This window comes from Maylandia zebra, linkage group LG7, assembly GCF_041146795.1.
Source record: "Maylandia zebra isolate NMK-2024a linkage group LG7, Mzebra_GT3a, whole genome shotgun sequence".
Lineage (NCBI taxonomy): Eukaryota > Metazoa > Chordata > Actinopteri > Cichliformes > Cichlidae > Maylandia > Maylandia zebra.
The window spans coordinates 51,313,054-51,337,831 of NC_135173.1; the positions used below are offsets into that span (position 1 = coordinate 51,313,054).

Consider the following 24,778-nt stretch of genomic DNA (forward strand, 5'->3'; position numbering starts at 1 on the left):
AGTAATAACCCAGTCTGAATTACATTATGTGATACCTGGGGCCAAAGCATTCAAAGTAATTATTTTGCTGAACGACATGTACTCGTGTTTTTTTAATTTTTTAATGAAAAGTTAATATTTGTGAAATTAAAAATGCTGGTACCTTTATTATGGGATGCTGGCCTTTATCGCATATGGACTCACACCTGCCATATGACAGCAGGTAACCAGGGTAGCAGGAGTCACAGGACTCAGGAAGTTTTCCTGTAGGTACATGACAATGTAAAGGGTTAGCCTGATGATTTTCTGTGTTTTTATTACTGTCAAAAAAATGCTTAAAATGCTGTGTCAAACTTTTAATATCACCAGCCACCTTCTTTAATTTAACTTAAAGTTCAAATGTTTGCATTATTCTTTTATAAACAATTTAATCCAGGTACTCAAGGTTGAAGTAGCAAAAACTGCACTCACAGTGGTGTAAAAAAAGGTTTGCCCCCTTCTAAACCTACACGGTGCTGTGTGAAACAATGAGTTCATTTTCAGTTTCTGAAAATAAACTATGTTTCCACACCCAGGCCTGATTACTGCCACAGCTGTTCATCAAGAAATCACTAAATTAGGACCTGGTTGACAAAGTGGAGCAGATCAGAAGATTCTCAAAAGCCGGACATCATGCCGTTTGGCTGGCCCATTAAAATCACTCCACGAGCACAGCAACAACTCATTCAAGAGGTCACAAAAGATCCCAGAACACCATCTACAGAACTGCAGGGCTCACATGACTAAGGTCAGGGTTCATGGCTCCATCATATGAAAGAGACCTGGCTTAAATGGCCTGCACTGCACAGTTCAAAGACAAAAACCACTACTGAGCAAAAGGAATATAAGGGATTGTCTCTTTTGTGCCAGAAAACATCCTGATGATCCCCAAGACTTTTGGGAAAATACTCTGTGGACCTCCAAAAGTTGATTCTGTTCATCTAGACGTGGCGTTTTCAGTGGGAGAAACATTTTGTCACTCATCCAAGTGACTTCTTCAGCCTCAGCTGACTGCAGGTTTCCCCAATCTTATAAACAGTACATTTGCATAATGAGTGAAACCAGCACCACTGAAGGAACAATGGGCTGGTTGATCAACAACCACTGATCAATGGCCATGAGTACCATTCACAGAGAGCTGTGGAATGGCTGCAATCACAGCATTGTAAGATGGTGACAGATGTACCCTTAGGCCCTCTCCTCGATCCAGAGATGGTCTTTACCTTTTCACGTAAATGGCCTCCTTGACTCCGCACTCAAACCAGCGTTCCTCCCTGTCCAGGATGTGCACATCCTCATCCTTGAAAGAGTGTCCACTGGCCTGTAGGTGTAAATAGACCACAGAGTCCTGGCCTGATGAGGTGGCTCTTCTGTGTTGTGCCATCCGCTTCGCCAGAGGTTGTTTGGTTTCCCTGATGTATGAATCCTGGCAATCGTGTTTTGGGGTTTAAAAGCCACAGAGACCCGGTGTTTAGAAAAAATGCATCTCAAATGCTCCGATACTCCTGACACGTACGGGATCACTACAGGTTTTCGCTTGGGCAGCAGTTGTCCTTCTCTCCTGGATCGGCTGGAGCTTTCTTTAGGCGCCTTCCCAGCTTTGACAAAAGACCAGCTGGGATAACCACATTTACTCAGGGCCTTCTTGATGTGATGTTCTGGTGTGTCTGTGGGGATGGTGTTTGCTCTGTGCTGTAGCTTAAATACTGATCCGTATGTGTAGGTTTACGGTACACAACAGCTTTTAAATGTCCCCCATTACTGATGGAAATCTCACAGTCTAAGAAGGCTAACCTGCCACTTTTCATATCCTCCCTGGTGAATTTGATGTGTCGGTCCACCGAGTTAATGTGATCCGTGAATTGCGGTAGGTCCTGAGATTTGATTTTCACCCAGGTGTCATCCACATATCTGAACCAATGACTTGGTGGTGTTCCAGGGTAGGATAGCAAAGCCCTCTTTTCCACTTCTTCCATGTACAAATTGGCCAAATGGGTGAAACTGGGGAGCCCATGGCACACCCATGTTTCTGCCTGTAGAACTGACCCTTGCATGTGAAGTAGGTGGAATGAAGACAGTTCCAAAAGCAAACACACTTGGTCGATGCTGAGACTGGTCCTGTTGTTGAGGTTGGGGTCATCCTGTAATCTCTTACACTCTGTGGACCGACAAGACAAAAATTGAACTTTTTGGAAGGTGTGTGTCCCATTCAGGTGGGGCACTTGCTATGGCATGACTTTTAAAAAACCCTGCTCGAAAACCCTCCAGCGTGGCTGAATTACGACAATCCTGCAAAGATGAGTGCGGCAAAATTCCTGCACAGCAGTCACTTGTGGTCTACGTAGGTTTGGAATGTTTCCCTTAATAATAAACACCTTATTTGTTAACTGCATTTTGTGTCTTTTTTTGATCTTAAACATTTAAGTGTGACAAACATAAAAAGAAAACAGGAAGGGGGCAGACACTTTTTCACACCACTGTAACTGAATGGCTGCTAATGGCTGGTTTAAGCTGTCCTTTACAGTTTTAAAAAGCATGTTTACAAATTGGCACAAAAATGTTTTTGGCCTTTCTTTTTCACAGCTGTGAGGTGTGTGAGCAGAGTGTGATTTGCATGGTGGGAGTATAAAGAAAAATATAAAAATTCCTCCTCCCCTTCTGATTTTAGTGCTGAATCTTGAAACTGCCTACAGCGCAAAAAACAATCAAATCAGAAACTGACTTTCACTCTCAGCAGTCGTGTTCCTGTGACAGAAAAGATGACACAGCGTAGGGCGAACGATCTGAGCCATTTCTGAGCCAAGCAACTTTTCAGTAAGGTGCCAAGCACTGAGTGAAAACTACCATTAACAAAATAAAAAAGAAATGATTCGGAGTGTCATGTTTTACAGGAGACTCACCCCCCCAAAGGAAAAAAAAAACCTACTACAGCTTCTTATTTAAAATGCTACACTGCAGTTATGCACCAAGGCTGGATGATTCACTCATTGAATCAATCACAGTTAAAACTTTGGTCCATGATGTTGTGAGAATTATTCACTCTCAAACTCGCGAGGGTTAATTATGGCACGTTATTATGTTTATAACAGGGATGTCAAAACAGTTTTTCATTGTCGGCCACATACAGCCCACTCTGATGTTAAGGAGACTGGACCAGTGAAGCTCTCCTTTCTGTTAGTGTAAAGAAGAAGTATATATTTAATCCCCGAGAGAGCATAATTTAAACTGTGTAGTCATTTAATTGTAATCAAAGCTGCTAAGCTTGTGACAATACAGTTAAAAGTCCAAAATGTATACCTTCCGGCTTTCAAAAGCCAGTCAGTGGGCTGGATTAGAGTCTTTGCCTGGCTGATTCTGCCACCTGGGCCTTATTTTTGACACACATACACTAACTGCAGTAGTAAATAATTCATAGTTTAACAGGCTTCATAGTATATATGGCAACACTGGTTTCTTTACATTTTTTTACTTTATTTTTTATCATCTCACTCATTAAAAGTGATATATGATATCATTTTTAGTGGGCAGCATTTACATAGATGCTAATTACTCCTCACATTTGCTTATTGAAGTAGAGTGTCCTCTGTTGCATTTTAATGTAATTAAGTGACAAATACCATCACCTGCTGTGCAGTTAATTGTACTATTAACAAGAAGTCTGTGCTTCAGTTGTGGTGAATAAAATTCTAACATTTTATTTGTAGTCAGATTAAAAAGCAGGTGTCTGTGTCTGTGGGTGCAGCTTGCTAACCACTGCTTAAATAAACAGGTGATGTCTGGGTGGCTTTACATCTTTAATGTACAGTCTGTGATCTACAGTACTATACATCTGTCTGTAACATTTTTAATGTTACTTTCACCACATTTCATAGTCTCCAATGATTATATAGCTATTGACATGGAGAAAAAATAGTATAATCAAAATATTATGAGTGTGTGTGTGTGTGTGTGTGTGTGTGTGTGTGTGTGTGTGTGTGTGTGTGTGTGTGTATGCAATACATGAAGCTTTTCCTGACACTTGTACCTGAGCAGGTTCTGCAGCTGGCGTGGCAGTGCTCGCAGGTCCTGTGCACAGTGTCATGGTAGTATCCTTGAGGGCATGAGGCGAGACAACGGCCTTGTTTCCGCAAATAAATGAGGCCCGGAGCGCAGCTCAGGCAGCCGTTCTCCTCATCGCCAATACACTCACCACAACTGGGGTCACACTTTTCACACATTCTTGAGGCAGTGTTTCCATAGTGACTAGAGGATGGACAGATGGTCAAAAGTTATCACAGACTGCATTCAATTAAAAGAAATGAGATTAGAGCTTTGCTATTCCTCAAAGGAAATATCTTTACTTAGACTCACATTTAGCCATAGACATCTATAAATACTAACGTAATAGAGTAGAAAAAGAAAACAAATATTACTCTTGCATTGCTAGGCAATGCTGCATTGTCTGCATGCTGGTCTGTACAGTCTTTATATCCTGTTTGTGTTTTCTGAGTGAGTATTTAGCTGCATATCAGTTTAACGGTACATTAATTTGACTCCTAATCACCGCCTACTCCCTCAAAAATAAAGTATTATTAGCCTTTTATAGGCTATTTAAATGTCTGACCAAATTAGCTTGTACCTCCATATTGCACCCTGTCCATGTAATTAAAGAGCAACGGTTCAGTGTCCGTAACCTATTTGTGTGAATATGCTGATCTTTTTTCGTTAACGGCTACACTGTCTAACTGCATTTAATGTGATAATATGATGGATGAGCAGCAGAAGGACGGGGGGCAGGTTAAACTACCTGTGCTGGCAGGTCTCCACGCATTCTTTGCCCTCTCGAAATAGGTGGGCTTTACATGTGAGGCACTCGTGGTTGTGCTTTCCAACACAGGACTTACAAGAAGCGTGGCAGGGTTCGCATTTCTGCCCAGACTCCTGCTCGTAGTAGCCTGTTGGGCATTGATCCACACAGGTGCCATCTGTACCAACAAACACACGATCACGGGGGCTAAGCAAACATCGCAGATGCCTGACAAGCTTTCCAGGACACACAGCCTTGAGAGAAATCACTAGCTCTACCAAAAAAAAGAAGAAAAAAAAAGAACTCGACTCACTGAGCAGGAGATGTCTTGGGTTGCAGCTCAGGCAGTGGGTTTTGCCAGGACCCGAACACCTGTAGCAGTATTTGTGACACGGATGGCATTCCCCGTGCTGGTCTATGTACTGGTGAGGCGAGCACTTACTGGCTGATGGAATGCACTGGCTGTTACCATCCAGCATCTGACCCTCTCTGCAGCTGGTGCAGGAGCTAGCATGAGGTCCAAAGCACGTGAGACATGATGTATTGCAGTCTGGAAACAGAATTAGGAAGTAATTTAGTAGGATAGTATCAATGTTCCATCTCGACTTGATATCTATATCATTTTAATATAGTTTGACACCAAACTATAATCATATTAGGCAGAAGAATAAAAAAAAATACCATGCCAGGACTAAGTGCCAAAATATGTTTTACAAGTAAAAGTCCTGCAATGACAATGTTATATAATGTTTTACTTAAGCGTGTCTTTCCATACAGACTCAGACAAATCTGAAAAGGTTCCCCACCTCAGAATCAGATTATTTAATAAAATAACTTTATTTTAACCTTATATACATACATTAAGCCATGTATTGTACTATATATATATATATATATATATATGTATATATATATATATATATATATATACACACATATGAAAAATACTGTAAATTTTTCTAAAATACAAGACCTTAGGAACTGCAGAGAGAATAGAGAGAAAACCCCAACAATCAGATGACCCTCTATGTACAAGCAGTTAGTGGCGACAGTGGGAAAGAAAAACTCCCTTTTAACAGAAAGAAACCTCAGAACCAGGCTCAGGGAGGGGCTGCCATCTGCAGAGGCAGAAGAAGCTTGGAGCTTGAGTTTGGGAGACAAATACTCTCTCTCTTTTTAAATTATGAGTAAAATGTTGCTCTTTTGTTTATTTCTCTTTTGATAAAGCTCAGAGTTATAGATCAGATGACCCTGAACCGTAATTGAGTCTTCTCTCCTCATCTATTTGCATGCCACTGTTCTTTGTTTTTCTCTCTTGTGAAGTTCTGCTAAAGTCTGTTTGTTGTTTATCATCTCTCTGTGCTCTTCTCTCCTCTCTTCCCTTTCCCCTTACCCCCCCCTCCCTCCCCCCTCCAGCCGGTCACAGCAGATGGCCACCCTCCCACCCTGAGCTTGGTGCTGCTGGAGGTTTCTTCCTTTTAAAGGGACTTTTTTTTTGTTTTGTTTTTCGCCCGTCTGCCACCAAGTGCTTGCTGAAGGGGGGATTATTGGATCATTGGGTTTCTATCTATAACGCTGTTATCTTTATACTTAAAATACAGAGTGCCTTTAGATGACTAATGTCATTTAAGCTGATCTGGTGCTCTGTACATTTCATTAAATATAATGGTTTCCACATATTTGGTTCTCAAGCTACAGGATGACCCTTGAAAACATTTTCAGCAACAAAATTAAACTCTGTCCATTTCACCGCACAGCAGACACAGGTACATGCAAGTGGATGCATTTCCGTTGGCAGCTACTTTAAGCAGCAACAAAAGAGGGCATCGCCTACAACATTTTTGCACTTCTGTGTTTTTGAATAGCAAAATCAGAGCGGTGTGTCTTTCTCGAGGGAACTGTCTTTGGCATCTCTCTGCTGTTTTCAAGGTTTGACAGCTGCCTGTTAACCATCTCAGAAGCGCTGCTATTTCAGTCGGGAAACACGCTCAGGCATAGCAGAGAATATAATTGAGAAAATGTATGAAGGGCGCTCTACAGGACAGAAAATACAGCATCAACTTCAGGAGCGATGGGGTTGTCTTTGTCATGCTTTGAACGACTGACGGTCAGAGTGTATAAGAAGAAATAAAAACATAAAGGGGCACGACTTTATGCTGCTGAGGGGAGTCGATCAAATCAAATCAGTCCTGCTCACAAAAAACAAGACAGACGATTTGTGTTTTCTGCTGTGTGATAAATGTCGTACCTTTACAGTCTCCTGTTATACCATCCATAAAGGTATGGGAGGGACACGCTCCAAGACACGCCCCGTTGTGCAGGGTGGCCTCTGCGTCCGTGCAGGCGTCACAGTCGTTGCTGTTTGGCCCGTCGCACAAAGCGCAGTCCAGGTGGCACTGCAAACACCTCCCTTGCTCTTTGTCCTCAAAGAACCTCTCCGGACAGTCCAGCATGCACAGGCCCTCGTGGAGAAAGTGATACTCCTCACAGCCTGTGCCAAGAACACTCGTAAATGCAGGAAGGATTTACTGCATGCATAAGGATCAGAGCCCTGTCATCAGTGCTGGATGTACTCTAACAGTTTTTTTTTCAACATGTGAAGACAAGCAAATCAGCAACTGTTATTCAACAGACAAAGATCAATGTTATCAGCCATGGTTTGGTCCGTATTCAACTGATTCTCCCGTTTAAGTGTTCATGTTTTGCCCGTGTTTCGTTTATGTGCGTTTTGTGTATCAAGGCTCAGGTTGGTTACACCTGTGGTCATTATTTGTACCTATTCTCTGGGTATTTATAGCCCCGCCTCTCCCTCAGTCTCATCAGTCTGTCGGCTGCTTCTATTTTTGCACGTGAGGCGCGGCACAGCTGGAATACACAAACCAGGGTCTGATGAGGACACTGCACCCACTAGTCCTTTGTGTTCACAACTCATTTTAGCCTTTTAGGGTGATCAAATGTGCGATCCAATGCCTGCCCTTCAACATCTGTTCTATGATAAAATAATTTAAAAAAGGTACATCTTGTGACATTGTGCTATGCTGTAAATTCCATTAAAAGTAGAACTGTGTTGTCATGAGCCCTGTTCATTAAACAGGAGGCTTTAACAAAACAATAGAAAGATGATGGAGCTGTGTCACGTGTCAAGATTAATTGATCACTTTAAAATGATGGCTCTGACGCGAGGATGCCTCTCCTCGTGTCTCTTTCTCTCCTCCCAAATCTCTGTGAGGAGCACGAGGAGAGGAGGTGAGGAACCTGAGAAATGAGAAGAAGGCATCCACAGACACACAGAGTCTAAACCTTGTACACGTTGCCCTTAGAAAATTTGTTTGAAAAGGTTTCAAGTAAGCTTATTGTGTGCTTGAATTATTATTTTTATTTCTGACATGAGTTTAACACATCTGGGAGCAAGTCTAATTCTATCAGCCTTATTCTGTCAGGGTTGCCGCTGATGGGGTTACAGCTTTTAAGTGACACAGTCGGCATTGTTTGCCACCTTTCTTTCCTGGCATTTAATTGGCATTATAGAGCGAGATTCCTGCCTCGCTTACTGACAGCAGCACATGAAACAGACACACATTCATAGAGCTCTTAAAAAACAGAGAGAGAGAAAAAAATCAAACATACCGTACAGTGCTATTCCTCGCTCACATACTGCTGCTTTGGCTGCAGCCAGTGTGTTGCTTTTAATTTAGGTCTTTTGCTTACTGCCAACAGACTTTGTCCGTGGTTTGCGACTGGTCGTGCTAGCAACACTGCTTTCTTCATGTGCACAAGCTGTGCATGAGCTCACAGACAGATTTGTGCAATGGCTGAGCTGGATTGCTGGTGTTAGGGTAAGTGAAACTCTGAGTATGCTAAATTTTTTGATACAAACGATTAATCATTTGGAGTCATATTTCTGATCATCAGCTGATTAAAAGTGCAATGTACCCACATTTTTACCTCTGTTTTGGTCTCCACCATCTACTGAGTTCAGTTCTCAACAGATAACTAAACTACTTTGCTATTTAGTCAACTTTGGGGTGACTTGGTGAAATCGAAACAGCTATAAAACTCTATAAAGTTGCATAGGAAAAAAAGACAATGTTGGGGTAGAGGTAATTAATGATTGTTTGTCTGAGAGATGACACAAAAACTACCTTCTATCTTCTATAAAATCAAAGGTTTTGGCAGCTGGTCTGGAGCATTCAGATGTGTGTTAACACACGACAAGCAGGAAAGTCTACAGCAACAAAAATGACCTTAGAGAAGCAATTGTTGCTGCCCATCATTCAGGGAAGGGCTGTAAAGCCCTTTCCAAACAACTTCAAGTGCATCACTCTGCATCGAGAAGGATCATTCACAAATGGAAAAAACATTCAACACAGTTGCCAATCCTCCCAGGAGTGGATGCTGCAGCAAATTTACCCTAAGGTCAGACTGTGCAACACTCAGACAAAATACAAAAAAACTTGATAGGCCATGCAACAGGACAATGATCCCAAGCACAGCGGCACATCTACAAAAAATGACTGAAAAGGATGAGAATATAAAGCACCTTGAGCTATATAAGTAAAACTGAATTGGATCCCGGTGTTGCAATAGTTCGGCCAAAAACCACATCTCAACTGAAATTTGATGACAGAAACATAAACAAACCCTAATAAATGAAAGCAACAATGTAATGTAAATTTCTCCACAACAATGTGAGAGACTGATACAGCTATATGGAAAATTATTCACTCTTTATTATGAAGTTTTTTTTAAATTATGCCCCGATAAATAAAACATTAAACTTAAAGGTGGTGCACTTTTTTTCCCATGTGATTGCACAAATCAACCTGGGGGAATTGTGACGATGTGTTTGAAATTGTACTGCACTCCAATAGTTATTTAAAGTATTGAACTAAATGGCAACCCCATAGTAATGCTTTAGGAAAAAATAAATGCTTATAGTTGTAAAGAACATGCTGTACAGGAATCATTCTCTGCGGCCTGCTGGAGCGGGAGGGCTAGGTGGAGTTGGCCGTCCGACTGCGGTCTGGAGTGTGGGGCCTCCCTGCTGCTACGGAGTCGGGGTGGTCTGCCTCTCCCCACCGCAGGGAAAAGGGTAACACCACCTGGGTCTGGGTGCAGTTCCCCCCTCCAGGGGCAAGGGTACCTAGACCCGGTTTGTAGAGTACGCTTGGGGAGTGTGATCGTGTGTACAGCGTCTCTTTATGTCTGTCTCCACGTTGGTTGAGTGTGGAGTGAGTGCATATGAGAGCATGAGGGGGGGAATGGATGTTTGTGTCTGTGTGTGCCTGTAGGTCTGTGTCTATATGTCAGGTTGGGTATCAGACGCCACCTCTCTGGGGACATCTTAGGCCCTCCAAGGTTTGGAGGCCTATCTCCACCTACCACCACTTCCCCTGCCGGTGGCGGACTCCCTCAGGTGTCGGTGCGTTGGTGGTTCTTTGTGTCTGGGGGTGGGCGTCCAGGTACACACCGGCTCACTCCTTGGCGGCCGCTTATCGGGGCCTGGAGCCTGGGGCTCGCTCGGGCCCCTTCGGGGGTGGGGTGCCCCCGGCCTCTCGGCCTGGGGCTCGGTCACTCAGGCACAGCTGGCGGCCGGCGGAGCTCACGGGCGCGTCACTGCAACTCCCCCTGGCTTCTGCTCCGCGGCTGCTGAGTGAGCCCTCATCTGGGACTCTCCTCAGCTCTTACTGGAACAGTGGCGCGGCTGCCCCTCTGTTGGTCTTCCATGGTTTCTTGTGTTCTGGGGGCCTCTGGATGTCTGGAGTTTTGATCTCCTCCATACCTGCTTCACACCCTGGAGGACGGGGCTGTGGCCCCCCCACACTCCCTAGCAGATCGTTACATGGAGAAACCTTTGGAATACAAGCGCGCTGATCCACACAGGTAAGCACACGGGTGTTCACTGCTCGTAGACCCAAATTACACCTTTCTTGGTTGCTACTTCGAAGCACATCTGTCCTGCGTGCTGCACAACAACATTGAATATTTAGTATTTACTGCTGTTTACACTTAGCTAGATTAATGCGATGGTGTTGTGTTTAGTATGTTGCTTTGTTTTTTGTTTTTTTTGTCTTTTTTTGCTTGTTTTCTATTCTTCTCTCAACAGGTGATCCAGGAGATTTTTATTTTTTTTTCTCCCCCCCTTTCTCACTGTCCCTCTCCCCTTCTGTTTTTCCTTTCCTTCCTCTTTCTTTCTCCCTTTCCTATCTCTCACTCATGTCTGTCCCGTCTGTAACATCTGAAAATAAAATATAATAAATAATAAAAACAAAGATCGACCAAATGGACCAATACGGCAATGCCACGATGATCCATTTGGCAAAGTAAATCCATTGGGTATCCTTGTTGGTCTTCAGACAACAATTCTGATGGCTAAAGAACCAAATGGGACAGGCAAAAGAAAAAAAAAAAAAAAAAAAAAAAAAGGAATCATGCATAATGCTTGCTGTGTTGTAATGCTGCTGGTAATCATATGGAGTCAGTCATGTATGCTGACAAAAGAATAGTAAAAGCACAGAAAGAGCTAAAAGCGGAAGACTGAAAAAGCTCCTACAGCTGAATTTGTCGTAGTTTGCATTGCATTTCAGTACCTGTGCAAACGCCGAGTGGGTCGCACTCCTGGCAGGCTGAGGGGCAGGGTTGGCATTCTCTCTCCTGCACAGTGTGTGCTGGAGGACACTTGTCTACACACTGGTGCTTGTGTAGGAGAAGAGGTTCTTCACAGCTGAGGCAGTGGGTAGCATTCCTCGCACAAGATGCACAGCCAGGTGCACAGCTATGACAAACCTGGCCTGCAGGAAAGCCCCTATTGGAAGCAACACAGAGCTTGATGGACAGGTAGAAAACGCAGGGCAGCACACTTAAAATATACTTTCCATTAGGTTTGTATTTATTCTGTTATTCGCTTTGTTCTTGCTGCAAACCATGTAGGAATAACATGTACTGGTAAAGGAGGCCACTTAGCAAATAGTAAAAAAAGGTCACATGGTCAGAAAGTTTAAATGAAGCTTCATAGCTTGGAGCTTCAGCAAGATCAATATAGGGTTCTGGCTTTAAGTACATAAAAAATTTAATAGAACATCACGTAGGAAATGTCAAAATCACAGGCATCTTCTGACATTTATTTTTGGCTCGCCAGAAGACGTGCCTCAAACATCTTGTGTGACATTTAGAAGATAGCAGCAATAGGATCGACCTCCTGACCTCACACACTCTTGAACACACTGCCCATCCTGTAGGAACAACTGAGCTTTGCGAGCACTCTGGCAGCGGATGCAGTGCTGAGCGTCCACACACTGCAAACAACCTGCAGGGCACGCCTCGCACACACCGCTCAGCTGACTGGCAATGAAGCCCCCCGGACACTTTAACACACATGTTTGCTGCGTGGTCAAAAATCGCCCTGAAGGACAAATAACAAAAGATGAACGTCATCATTGTTAGCTCAGAGCTCAGACAGCAAGCTGCTGAGGTCTGAAACAGCTTAAAAACAATAAACCAGTGACAAACCTTTTGCACATTTTGTACATTGGTTCTTCTCCGGTCCAGCGCAGGACTCACAGGATGGGTGGCAGTCCTCGCACTCCCCATCTGGAGGGCAACAACACTACAATCATCATAAAGTGTCATCTAACAACACAACACATAACAGACGCAAACTGACCCAGAACCAGGTGTATTTTGTTATTCTGCCCGAAAAACTTCATTCATGTACTGAAAGTGTTTGTTAACAAAATTATGTTTTAATCACTTGAAACCTCAGAGAATGGTTGCCAATCTTCTTATAGACTCATCGGACAGTTTATTAGGCTTACTCGCTAGTACTGGGCTGGACACTTGACCAGCAACAATGCTCAAACAGGCTACAGCACTTCTCAGTAATGAAGGTGAACTCAGTCTGGGACCAACAAGCATGACGCATTCAAAGTGACTTAAAACAGCTTTCTTCCCCATTCTGATGCTTAGTTTGACCTTCAGCAGGTCATCTTGACCGTCTATATATGCCTAAATCCACCGAGTTGCAGATTTGATATCTGCTTTAATAAGCAGTTACAGATATTTAAACATGTGTAGATGTGTACCTAAAAGTGGCCAACAAGTGTATGCGCTGGAAGCTAGAATATTGCGTTTAGTCTAATTCAAACAGTTTATATATTATATAAAACTTGAGCTACCAGCTTATTAGCACAACTGGGTGACTTGGTGAAACTGAAACAGCTACCATCTTTGAAGCTGGTGAGGCTAACACTGTCCAAACTCTTAAAACATCTACAAAGATGTTTTAATTCAATAGATTTTTAGGTCATGTCTGAACAGTAAAAATGTCAAAATATTACTATTTACTGTCAGTGACTTCTACAGTTCTCATCCCAATTTCCTGGAAACTTTTATACTATTTGACAGACCCAGCAAATCTGTGTTCTGTGGTCAGTTTGTATGCTTAGTAATCTTTCATAGCTTCTACTTTTGACTGAAATGCCTCGATCACAACATCCCACATAGCAAAATTGGTATGGCCCGGATCTGGACCACACAATGTGCTTACACATGGCCCACATACCGCAAAGAATGACGGCCCTTTGGTGGCCCAGATCTGGTTTGCCAGAGGTGGCCCACACATGGGCCAGCACAAGGCCAGTTGCAGAGACACTGGTGGTCCTGTGCTGGCCCATGTGTTGATTACCTCTGGCAAACCTGGTTTGGGCCACCAAAGGGCCGTCATTCTTTGCGGTATGTGGGCCATGTGTAAGTTGTGTGCAGCCACGGGCCAGTTGCAGACACACTGCTGGCCCTGTGCTGGCCCAGAACAGTTTCAGCTCTGGCCTCCGATGTCAGCCTAATGTGTACCTTAATAAAGCCATGTAATTACAACATGTGCCGGAACATAATAGCGCAAAAGTAACATGACAACACTCTGTTCAGACAGTGAATGGACTGATTCTTATATAGCGCTTTCTACTCTCGTGGATTACTCAAAGTACTCTATACAACATTCACCCAATCACACACTTTGTCTAAACTGAGTGCTTCCTAACTACATTCATACATATTCACACTCTTGACATGCAGACTGAAGGAACCAGGGATTGAACCACTAAGCTTCCGATCAGTAGGTGACCTGTTCTACCTCCTGAACTACAGCCACCCAGTGGTAAACATGAGTAAACCCTCACTAGGTTTTGGATAAAGTGTACACTCAGAAACCTGCATTTGAAACGTTGGCTACTATAGCAGTATAGTATTGCAACATGGCATTTGGGTCTTCTAACTAAAATAGGAAAATAGGAACACATAGGAACATCACTGCCTGACCTGGCCCACGTCTGGTTTACACTCTGCCATGACATCAGTCAGTCAGAAGTGCCAGCTTGATGCCAGGTCCAGGCCAGACCTGTTTTCTATGAGCCTGGGCCACATAAACCAAACCACAATCGGGACAGATATGGCATGCCATCACATAAACAGTGCCATCTACGCCAGGCCTGGCCCATATCTGGATGACATACCATTTACCATGCTAGAAGTCAGCCAGAGGTGCCGGCTACAGTTCACACAAAGTGGGGAAAAACTAATTCCAACATAATCATGGATAAACCCTTACTTGTCCTTTTGCTTTTTATTTAGATTCAACAGATGATACATTACTCATCTGTCTAACTTATCTAAGCTATCGAAGACTTAAAACCTAAAACGAGTACTCATTTGAAACTTAAATTGAGCTTTGTCACTGCTCAGATTTAAAGTTTGAGAATAACTTTATTTCCCCGTGCTCGTTTTCAATCTTTGTATTAACCTATGCACTTTTCTCAGAGTTATTTAAGTTTCTAATAATTAAGATGTCTTGCCTCAAACTAATTACCATACATTGTTTAAGGTCTGTCAAACTAATTTGCGAAGGGAACAAAATGTTCAACGCACACAATCAATTATTTCTAATTCTGTGTCTGGCTGACATGCATTCTGTTTTTGGGTACTTAAGTTGGTACAGAGTTCAGGGACAGTGGCACACAGACCAATTACCCTCCAAGATTTCTTTTCTGCTCCTGTGAAAGTGCCCAAATCCCTGATTCATTATGGGCAGACAGATGGATTAGTGGAATACAAGTATTAGTCTCACCGCTGAGAAAGGTCTTAATGGGACAGACCTCATGGTCAGACACACACTCTCCATTTTCTAGCGCCTTTCCCTCCTCACACAACAGACAGTCCTCGTCCTCGGGGCCGCTACATGTCACACAGTCCGAGTGACACTCCTCGCAGTTATTGGAGTCTTCATCGCCGTAGAAACCATCCGGACATTCTGAAACGCACTTCCCCTCTGAGGAAAAAAAAACGTAGCCTCTGATAAGTACTTCATGTGATCCAGGTGGGCAGGCTGCACTTTACATTAAAGCAGCCTTCAGCAGTTTCACACATCAGTTTAAAAAGTTTAGAATTACTAAAATACTAAATTACCCAAAGACAGTATCACTATGTATTAATATAATTAATAATATATTAATATATGAAAAAACAAGTCATTTGCATTGGTTTTTAACGATTGCTCTAATAAATGACTAACCATCTGTGAGAAAAAAATTATTTTTACTGAAGACTGGGAGGACTGGTGAGGTCCAACTGGTCCTTTGTGGATTATCCATGTTATCTTAAAGCTTTTCTTTCTTTTCTAACTTTCAAAAATTCTAAAATCTGGCCATAGGTGTTTCTTTGTCACCCTGCAACAGATTGGTGACTTGTCCAGGGTGTACTCTGATTCTTGCCCTATGTCAGCTGGGATTGTCACCCTCCATCACACCATTCATGGGCCTGAGCTGGATAACCGGAAGAAAATGGATCTTATTCATCTTCCAGCTGCTCCCTTTACGAGTCACAGCAGATCACCTGCCTCTTCCTAGAATCCTCTTCTGTCAGACCAACCATCTACATAGCCTCCTTCACTATACTGGATCTAAGAAATGGATGGATATGCCATTTTTATAAAATAATATTTCAGTTTTTGTTTGCTTGTGCACTAATTGACCTATCCAGTTACTTGCCTATTATATTTTCTATCTAGATAGTTATAATACTAAAGCATTTAATGGCACGCATCACAAAAATCCATCTAATCTCATGCTTTACTCTTAAAAAATGATTTCATATGTCATTGCAAATAAAATGATGACAGGGTCTCTGTCCATGCTGATAACTTATAGCACTTCAATAACGATGATGTAAATAATCCTTTACAAACTCCAAAAATATTTATCTCCAAAATTGCTGATGTAAGTAATTTAATTACATGAAGGTTCCATATAATTCTGTTACATACTTACAATGTAAAAATGTTACATTTAATGGAATCTGGTCGAATGGGTTAGGAAAATATTCTTTGAGTGTAGCTTCACGTCTTACCCAACGAGGGCAAATTACCTAATAAGAAGAGGTCGCTCTCACACCAGTAGCACTCGTGTTCATCGCAGCTCACGCAGTTGTCGTCACACGGAATGCAGGTCATTTCTTCTTCTACGCTGTACGTCTTAGCTGGGCAGTTTTTGTAGCAGCCATCCTGGAAACTGACGACAAAAAGCAACGGTTGATGTTTGCATCACACACAAACATGAACTCTACTCTCACTGCCAGCGGAGGTCTTTTGCATTAGCTCAGAGATTAAATGAAAGAGAAAAGTGAGCCCAGAATGGCGAGATCACACACGGTGAGAGCGAGGCACACAGCCTTACTTGTAAAAGCCCTCAATGCAGGACAGACAATGCCTGGGGTTATCTGTCAAAAGCAGACAAAAAAAAAGAAAAAGAAAAATTCAGTCGCCTTTTTTTTTTTAAGGGGACCTTAAGGGGGCGGGGACACCTTAATTTTTTTCCACTGTGGGCGACATTCATTTGGGAAAACTTTATTATGGCTACTGGGTCGTGACTTACACAGGACACACTTCTTGCAGCCTTGCTCGCAGGCCATGCAGTCGTCATAATCTGGGTCTTCCACCTCACCTGAGAAAGGAGACAGAGAGCGGAGGGTGAGAGCGCGAGGTCAGTGTGGACAGGTGTGAAACAACGCTCCTTAAACACTCCTCAACATGCAACCTTGCTTACCTTCCCCACACTCCAGCTTAACACAGGATCCATCAGAGACATAGTAGGAGGCGTTACACTTCAGGCAGTGGTTGGGGCCTGTGCAGAGTCGGCAGTGGTCTACACAGGGCTCGCAGGTCCTCTGCTTGGTGTGGTAGAAAGCCTCAGGACAGGCGTCCAGACACATGCCTTTATAGAGGTAACGCTCCACCTTAAACTTATCTGGAGAATAAACAGCAATTTCACTAGAAAGCCACGTCTGTAGTTAGGTTTGAGGCCATTTCTTTAAGAGAATGGTGAATGGACTAAGCATTAATCTGTGGCTGGGGTTTGGGGAAGGCCTCAGTGAGGACTGCCTGCGGCTCACGGGGCCTCCAGATGGATTCATGAAGAGTGTGAGAAACAATAAAGACAGAGTCAGGGAGGGTGGCGCATGAAAATGAGGATGAACCCGTTTGTACACCTGTACATGGTGTGCACCATGCCTCTCACTTCATGACAGCTGGGATAGGCTCCAGCCTAAATCTCAAAGTTTTAGTGTAGCCCTTGGGGAGTTTGTGGCTTTATATTTACAAAATATAATTTTTCCTTCCTTTTCATCTTTTTAATGTCTCAGCCAGTTTTCCATTCACATACTGCACACACCACGTCACACTTACCGCGAGCTACTCATTTCGTACTCACCGGTGTCACAGCTCGTGCAGTTGGCTGGCCCCGCGTCCACACACGTGGCACAGGTGTGGTCGCACAGGTGACACCGGCCACCCGACTGGTACTTCCCACTGGCGCATCCCACCACACAGCGGCCCTCATCCAGAGCCCTGCAGCAGGCAACATCAACATCACAAAATCAACACATATGAATTATAAGTATGTAAATGAGCTGAACTCATTTAAATCCCAGCGTGTACCATATGGTGCATTTACACAGATGTAGCTGGATGTGCCGACAAAGGGAGGAGGAGAAGAAAGGGTGGGAATGTTGGCTGAAATGTGGGTAATGTGGGAGTCTTCTTTTTTTGACATTTTATCCATGAGGAGCATCAGGGAGACATCTGGTCAGCAACATGACAACAATAGCCACGAGCTGTATGCTTCATTCATGACAAGAAATGGAGTCCTTTTACAGATGCTATCTCCCTCACAGAGCTCCCTCCAATCATGGAGTCAGAACTTGGATAACAGGAACAGAAAGGGTGATAGGATGATGCTTATCATTAAGTAATTAAGTGTTAAGGTACAGTTTCCTTGAGACCATAAACGGCACATTTTGTGCTTTATTTATATTTTGCCCCAAGTGGGCAGCTTGGGTGGAGTACATCTGTAGTTTGTGAGGGCTGCCTGAACCCAGAGTTAGTCAGTTTGCAGTGGCACCTCTCAGGTTGAAGCTTTGAAACAGACACGTTCTTTTTTTGTGCTATTTTTACGTTAAAATAAAAAGAAATAATTATTTATCGAGAGGTTTGATGGGGATATATATATATATATATATATATATCACCCTGTCATCATAAGTGTTTCAGCTGTATACCAAGGCTTATTTCATCGTATTACATAGAAAGAATCAATGTCGTACTAGCTTGCAAACAATGGCAATAACAATTCATCAGGGAAATATTATTTCAGGCTCACACCCAGCAAAATATCATGTATTATAGAGAAACAGTGGCATGCACTCAATCTAAAACAGTCAAGTCCAGCTCACTGTGAAGAAATACAGCTGATGCAGTCTTCGCTTTGCGGCCCTGTGCACTTCAGGCACGTTGCGTGGCACGCGTGGCACTCCCCGTTACTGTCCTGGTACTCTCCTGTTAGACAGAAAGCAGGAGAAGCACACTGACTCAGAAATGAATAACCATCTGAGGTGCAGAGGTGGTTTTCATGTGCCACGGCTGAATGACTTCTGGTTTAACAAAAAAAATCTGAATGACTCAGAGATGCGAATGCATATTTCATGCTAAACTGACACATATTAATGGATTTTGCTTCTGTGTTAAATATCATTTAAATTTATGAACCAAACGTGTCAAGAATAAAATGTGGAAGACGGCCGACCGACCGTCCGTGCACTCGGTGTCAGCAGCACACGCTCCCCTCTGCAGGCTGTGACCGCTGGAACAGCTGCTGCAGTTCCATCGGCTCGGCCCCACACAGGTGAGACAGCTGGCGTCACACCTGAAGAGAGGAGCACAGAGAGTGAACAAGTGAACCCTTCACACAAAAATCCTGACCACACAAAACACACACAGAAAAAATAACTAAACCCCACTCCATACAGGCGCACAGCAACAACAAACATGAGTGCCAAAACAAGCACAAACACACGTGGAAGCCAACCACCAGAATAAGGCCTGCCACCAGCAGATAAACAAACCTCCCACACCTGAACACACACCAGTGAGCTCACCTCCTACATATCCTGTGCCCATCAGCTATCTCTGGGTTTGGTTCTGTGGCGTAGAAGCCAGCACTGCAGGAGGACACGCACCTCCACTCCTCCATCAAGTAGCCTTCTGCACAAGTGTTGCACGCCTCAACACCTGCACCTGGTGCAGCATGAGGAGAACACACACACACACACTTAACTGGATTACTGGATAAAGGACATAAAGGAGCAATGGGGCGTGAAAAGCGCTATATAAATCCAATCCATTATTATTATTATTATTAATGCAAACGGCAGCAGTAAAAAACAAAACCAAAATGTGACTTTTGACCCCCGCTCTCACCTGCACAGGTAGCGCAGGCCTGGTGACAAGGCTTGCACGCGACTTCCTGCGGGTCATGGTAGAATCCGGCTGCGCAGCTCCGCTGGCACCGGTTCCCCTGTAGACTAGAGAGGATGGAGCGAGCATGTGGCACCGTGACACACACAGTCAATCATGTGACACCAAAACGGATGAGTCACTGCTTTCATCCCACAGCAACACCACCACAAACACTCGGTGAACTGAGTCAGTGAAAGCTTTATTCCGGAAACTTCGAACTCTTTGTCCGAGATGTTTTGTCCTTTCAAGTAGCAATACAGCAAAGCGTCGATTAAGATAAACTTATCTTTCTAGAAATGTTATGATTCTGCTGAGGGTTTGTGTGTGTGTTTGCTCGCGTGTGTGAGGAGAATCAGTATTCTCAGAGGCTTAGGGGAGAAGGAGTGGTGTTTACCGAGCAGTTAATTTGAGCATCATCAGAGAGTTTGTTTCACCTTGTGTGTGGTTTGCATTCTGTGCAGATGCTGTAGGAGGTGCACTTCAAGCAGTTTTCACTGCACTTTCTGCACATGTTTGCATCTGTGGGGAAATCAAACAATACGCATGGAGTATACACATCAGAGCCATTAATCAATCTTACTCACATACCTTCAACTGCAGTTATGTCAACTGACTATTCATTAGTGCAGCTGCATTCAAACCGCTCCTCTGTAACCCAGTCAAGGATTTTTTTTCTTCTGTCGCATTAATTTAATCACAAAAAATTTCACAAAACAGAACCAACCGTGGTCGAGGTAGTAGTTTTCCCCACAGATCGCTGTGCAGGTATTGGTCCCCTCAGTCAGGTGATGGCCAGGCTGACAGGAAGTGCACTGGTCACTCCGACTTCCAGTGCAGCTCTCACAGGAGGCGTAGCACCTCTTACAACGCCGACGGTCACCCCAGAATCCCCTGGGACATCCTGATACGCACAACCTATCGGACAGCCATGAACCAGAGGACACAGAGGACGAGAGGTGTTGCTATTGATTCGGAGTGGAAAAAATTATATTGCGGGTCAATTTTTGAGATGAGGACACACTCAAATAAAAACTATTTTTCACCCTCAATAAGCATGAAGCAATAATTTTGACTGAAATAAAACTGAAATACGTAGAATCAAAGATTTATTTATTCAAGTAATTAATAATTAAGAAAATGTGCTTGCTATAAACTGAATGTATACAAATGGAGTTATCTTAATTTGACCAGATTCCATTAAACGGAAATTTAACATTGTATTATGTAACAAAATTACATGGAAAATGTACATGGAAATAAATTAGATAATTTAATTTGAACAAATATTTGTTTTTAGTACAATGAAAAGCAAAAGTAATTCATAAAACCCCAAAACTACCAAGGACAGAATTACCAGACCCCAGATGCTCAGCCATGTGTCCTTTTTGCTGGATAACAGCCTGAAGTTTTCAGCAAATCTCACACTCCTCTCCTGAGCAACCCCAGCCCATTCTTCTTTGGCGAGTCTCTCAAGCTCCTCCAGATTTCATGATCTTGTGGCACCGACCTGGAGCTACAGATTTTCAGATCTGTCAGGCTCTGTGCAGACCAGTCAGTAACCGTCACTTTGGTCTCCTAGGGGTAGTCCTTCACCAGGCCCGACACATGTTTTGAGTCATTGTCATGTTAAAAAACAGCAATGATGCAGACCCAGTTTTGCTGCTGACTACTTGAGGTTTTCTTCCAAGATGGTCAAACATCCTTCTTTCTTTGTAACTTCTTCCACCTTGATGAGATTCCCAGTTCCAGACACACTGAAGCACCTCCTGCCACCATGTTTTAACTGTCAGGATGGTATTCTTTTGGTTGTTTGCCTCTCTTGTCTTTCTCCAAACATAAGCAACATCTATGTGGCCAAAGAGCTCAAGTATCAACTCACCTGACCAAAGGATGCCCGTCCAGTATGCATAGTCTTTCTCCAGGTTGTCCTTAGCATACTTCAGTCTGGCTTGAAGGTTTCTCTTCTGCGGCAGTGAAGTTATTCTTGGTCTGCAACCTCATGGCCCACTCCCGTGCCTAGTTCTAGTCACTGTCCCTTTTGAGACTATAATTCCTGATTTGGCTATTAGTTATTGATTAGAGTCTTTGCAGTTATTCTGGAGTCTCTCGCTAGTTTTCTTTCCAGGATCTTTGAAATATTTTGTTTGCTACATCTGCCAGATGTGTGGCTCTCTTTGAATGACACTCCAGTCACTGACACTCTAGAAAGGCTGTGATAACTTTGCATATCCATAAAATTAAGCTATAAAGTTAAACCACATCAGTGGTTTGTGCTGTGACTCAATGAAAAGGTCAGTTTTTCAGGGGGCTAACAAAAGAATTCATGCTTTTGAAGAAAACCAGTATGTTTAGAAATGCTCTGTCTAAAAAAAACAAAGAAAAACCTAAACTGAGAAATTTTTGACAAAAACATAAAATTTCATAAGGGGGAGGGGCATAGTAATTTTGTCCTCATGTGTAAATTACAATCATAGCCACAGAAACCTGTGAACTTCAACAACGATTTGACACAATATAAAAACCCGACTCATTTTTTAAAAGCATATTGTGTGAGCCACATACTGTGGATCTGCCAATAGCTCTGTGCTGTGTAGTCATGCTAACCTTGTGTTGTTCTTGAACTTGAGAAAAAAGTGCAAGCATGTGACACACTGCTGCGGGCCTGGCCCCTCACAGCCATCATCACTGCATTCTGGGTCGCAGGGTCCTGCAAGGGTGAACACTCGCAAAGTCACAGCAGCATCACGTCACATCACAAGAGAGAAGTTATTCAGACTGCTGATTTTATTCTGTATTTATGTAAGAGCCTGCCACATTAAGCATACACCGCATCCCAGTTCATTAAGCTGCTGACTGAGAGGCCGGAGATAGAACAAGGGAAAGCTTAGTACTATCAAGATGCAGGGTGTATGACTCACCGCTGTATTCTTCGCTATCCGTCGGAATCTCAGCTGATCTGGCTCGCTCGCGGTGCGCAGGATACGGGCGCTCCGCTGTGCCATAAATCACCAGGGACCACTTCTCCAGCACCCCTGTGAAACAGCAGAGAGATAAGAGGCTTTGTCCCGCGAGGCCCAGCCCTGTATTTTAACTGCAGCGAGCCGAGGTTCAGTGCATGTTTCATAATATTGAGACGTTACAAAGAGGAAGAGCAGACCTAGTTTGGAGCCGTCTTTCTTCTGAGAGGGAGTATCCTGGATTTTCAAAGTCCATTCCCCCGCTGCCTGCTCCCCCCAGCAGTGAGCTGTCATGAATTCCCAGTTCTGAAATCCCTCGGTGGAGTTGTCAAGAGGCCTAAACGAAAACATTACATAATCGTGCTCACGCTGCTGCTTCGTCTACTACTCGTTATATGATGATTTAAAGGATGTGTTTCCTAAAGACACAAAAGCAAAATCACCTTAATTTTTTCAGCTTTATCTGAATCAAAGATAGGAAACATGCTTCACTTCAGGAGGGCAAACCGGGTACGTGACAAATCCCTGTGTTGTGTTCTTATTCATGGCTCATAAATACATTACAGCTTCAGCTTTTTGTAAATGATTTATACATTCATATGAAAAAGCAAGCTCATCCCCTAGAAAACGCTATAGAATAAAATAGAAGCAATAAATATTCAGTCCTGTATGAAAGGGCAAATAAGAAAGATGCAGTCCTGTTTTCTAGTCATTTTCACATTTTAAAAAAATCAGTCAATCACATGGAAAAAATCTAATCGTCACAGTCCCTCTTGTCCTCCTGTGCTGACCTGTAATCCATCTTTTCTGCTTCCTGCGTGTTTTTTTCAATCTCTCCTCTCTCTGTGTATGAGTGTGGCCTTACCTGAAAAAGACTTTCAGAGCATATGTTGCTCTAAAAACCTGTATATACCTCTCAGCACTGATGGTACCTATCCAGATGTGCAACCTGCCAATTCCATAGGCGCTGATGCACACCCCATAACTATCAGAGATGCAGGCTTTTGAACTGAGCGCTGATAACAAGCTGGACGGTCTCTCGCCTCTTTAGTCCAGGGGACGCCATGTTCATGTTTTTCAAAAGGAATTTCAATTCATCTGACCACAGAGCAGTTTTCCACTTTGCCTCAGTCCATTTTAAATGAGCTTTGGCTCAGAGAAGACGGGCAACATTTCTGGATCATCTTCACATATGGTTTCTTCTTTAACGGGCATTTGTGGATGGCACAGCAAACTGTTCACAGACATCAATTTCTCCAAGTCTTCCTGAGCCCATGCAGACATTTCCATGACAGCATGATGCCCGTCTTTAATGCCGGGGGGCATCCAATGTGGATTTTGGTCCGTCTCCAGATCCCTGGGAACTTTTGATGATGTCTTCACGATTTTATGTTGAAAATGTTATGTTTATCATCCAATTGTTCCACAATTTGCCTACTAAACCACTCATCTTTACTTCTGAGAGACTGCTTCTGCCATCATGCTACTGACCATTTAGCCTAATTAGTTGTAACAGCTGTTTCTTTTTAGTACAACTTGCTTTTCCATAGTTTTGGTCTTTTTGTACCAACTTTTTTGAGACTTGTTGCTGCCATCACATTCAAAATTGCTGACATAATTCATGAAATAGTAAAATTTCTCAGTTTTAGATGTTTTCTGTGTTCAACTGTGGCTAATATGTGGACTTACAACATCTGTAAATTATTCTGTTTTTATTGAACTTGTACATGACCTCTCGCATTGTTAAAGACTGTTGATTACTTCATCTGCATTAGAGATTTCTTCTGAAAACCTTAATAGATACCTATGGTCAGGTATAAGCCAAGGTCTAAACTGTTCTGTAACACTTGGAAACACTTGGAGGAAAAAAAACTTTAACTTAACTTAAATAGATTTATAAATTATTGTACATAAATTAGTCTGTTGTCTGGAAAATCATTGTGAGGTACTAATTTGAAATAAAAAACAACACTTAATTGTTTTCGACAAGCATATAAAGAAAGACCAGGATTTTTGGAATCACATACACTTCACAGACAAATCACAGACAGAAGGCAAAAAGTGAATTCTGCTCCAGATCGTATCAGCACAGATTAGACTGGAGTCACGTCTAAATGCCCTTTGAGGAAGATTGGGAACAGGCAAGTTAAGAAAGCCCTCAAATATTTTCCAATTAAAGGA

General features: G+C 43.0%; 1 protein-coding gene across 1 annotated transcript in view; it reads right to left on the reverse strand.

Moving 5' to 3' along the window:
• Nucleotides 1–24,778, reverse strand: part of pcsk5a (proprotein convertase subtilisin/kexin type 5a) — a 40,165-nt gene that overhangs the window by 4,565 nt on the left and 10,822 nt on the right. The window contains exons 13-35 of the mRNA XM_076886626.1: nt 22,798–22,934; nt 22,559–22,672; nt 22,245–22,347; nt 20,365–20,555; nt 20,075–20,159; nt 19,602–19,705; nt 19,280–19,418; nt 18,932–19,047; nt 18,578–18,680; nt 17,557–17,693; nt 16,894–17,094; nt 16,723–16,791; nt 16,525–16,567; nt 16,217–16,359; nt 14,922–15,122; nt 12,314–12,394; nt 12,008–12,206; nt 11,395–11,609; nt 7,053–7,295; nt 5,118–5,354; nt 4,805–4,982; nt 4,043–4,260; nt 143–243 (exon numbers count right to left, since the gene is read on the reverse strand). Coding sequence (XP_076742741.1) covers nt 143–243; nt 4,043–4,260; nt 4,805–4,982; nt 5,118–5,354; nt 7,053–7,295; nt 11,395–11,609; nt 12,008–12,206; nt 12,314–12,394; nt 14,922–15,122; nt 16,217–16,359; nt 16,525–16,567; nt 16,723–16,791; nt 16,894–17,094; nt 17,557–17,693; nt 18,578–18,680; nt 18,932–19,047; nt 19,280–19,418; nt 19,602–19,705; nt 20,075–20,159; nt 20,365–20,555; nt 22,245–22,347; nt 22,559–22,672; nt 22,798–22,934 — 3,358 coding nt within the window. The remainder of the gene's footprint in view (nt 1–142; nt 244–4,042; nt 4,261–4,804; nt 4,983–5,117; nt 5,355–7,052; nt 7,296–11,394; nt 11,610–12,007; nt 12,207–12,313; nt 12,395–14,921; nt 15,123–16,216; nt 16,360–16,524; nt 16,568–16,722; nt 16,792–16,893; nt 17,095–17,556; nt 17,694–18,577; nt 18,681–18,931; nt 19,048–19,279; nt 19,419–19,601; nt 19,706–20,074; nt 20,160–20,364; nt 20,556–22,244; nt 22,348–22,558; nt 22,673–22,797; nt 22,935–24,778) is intronic.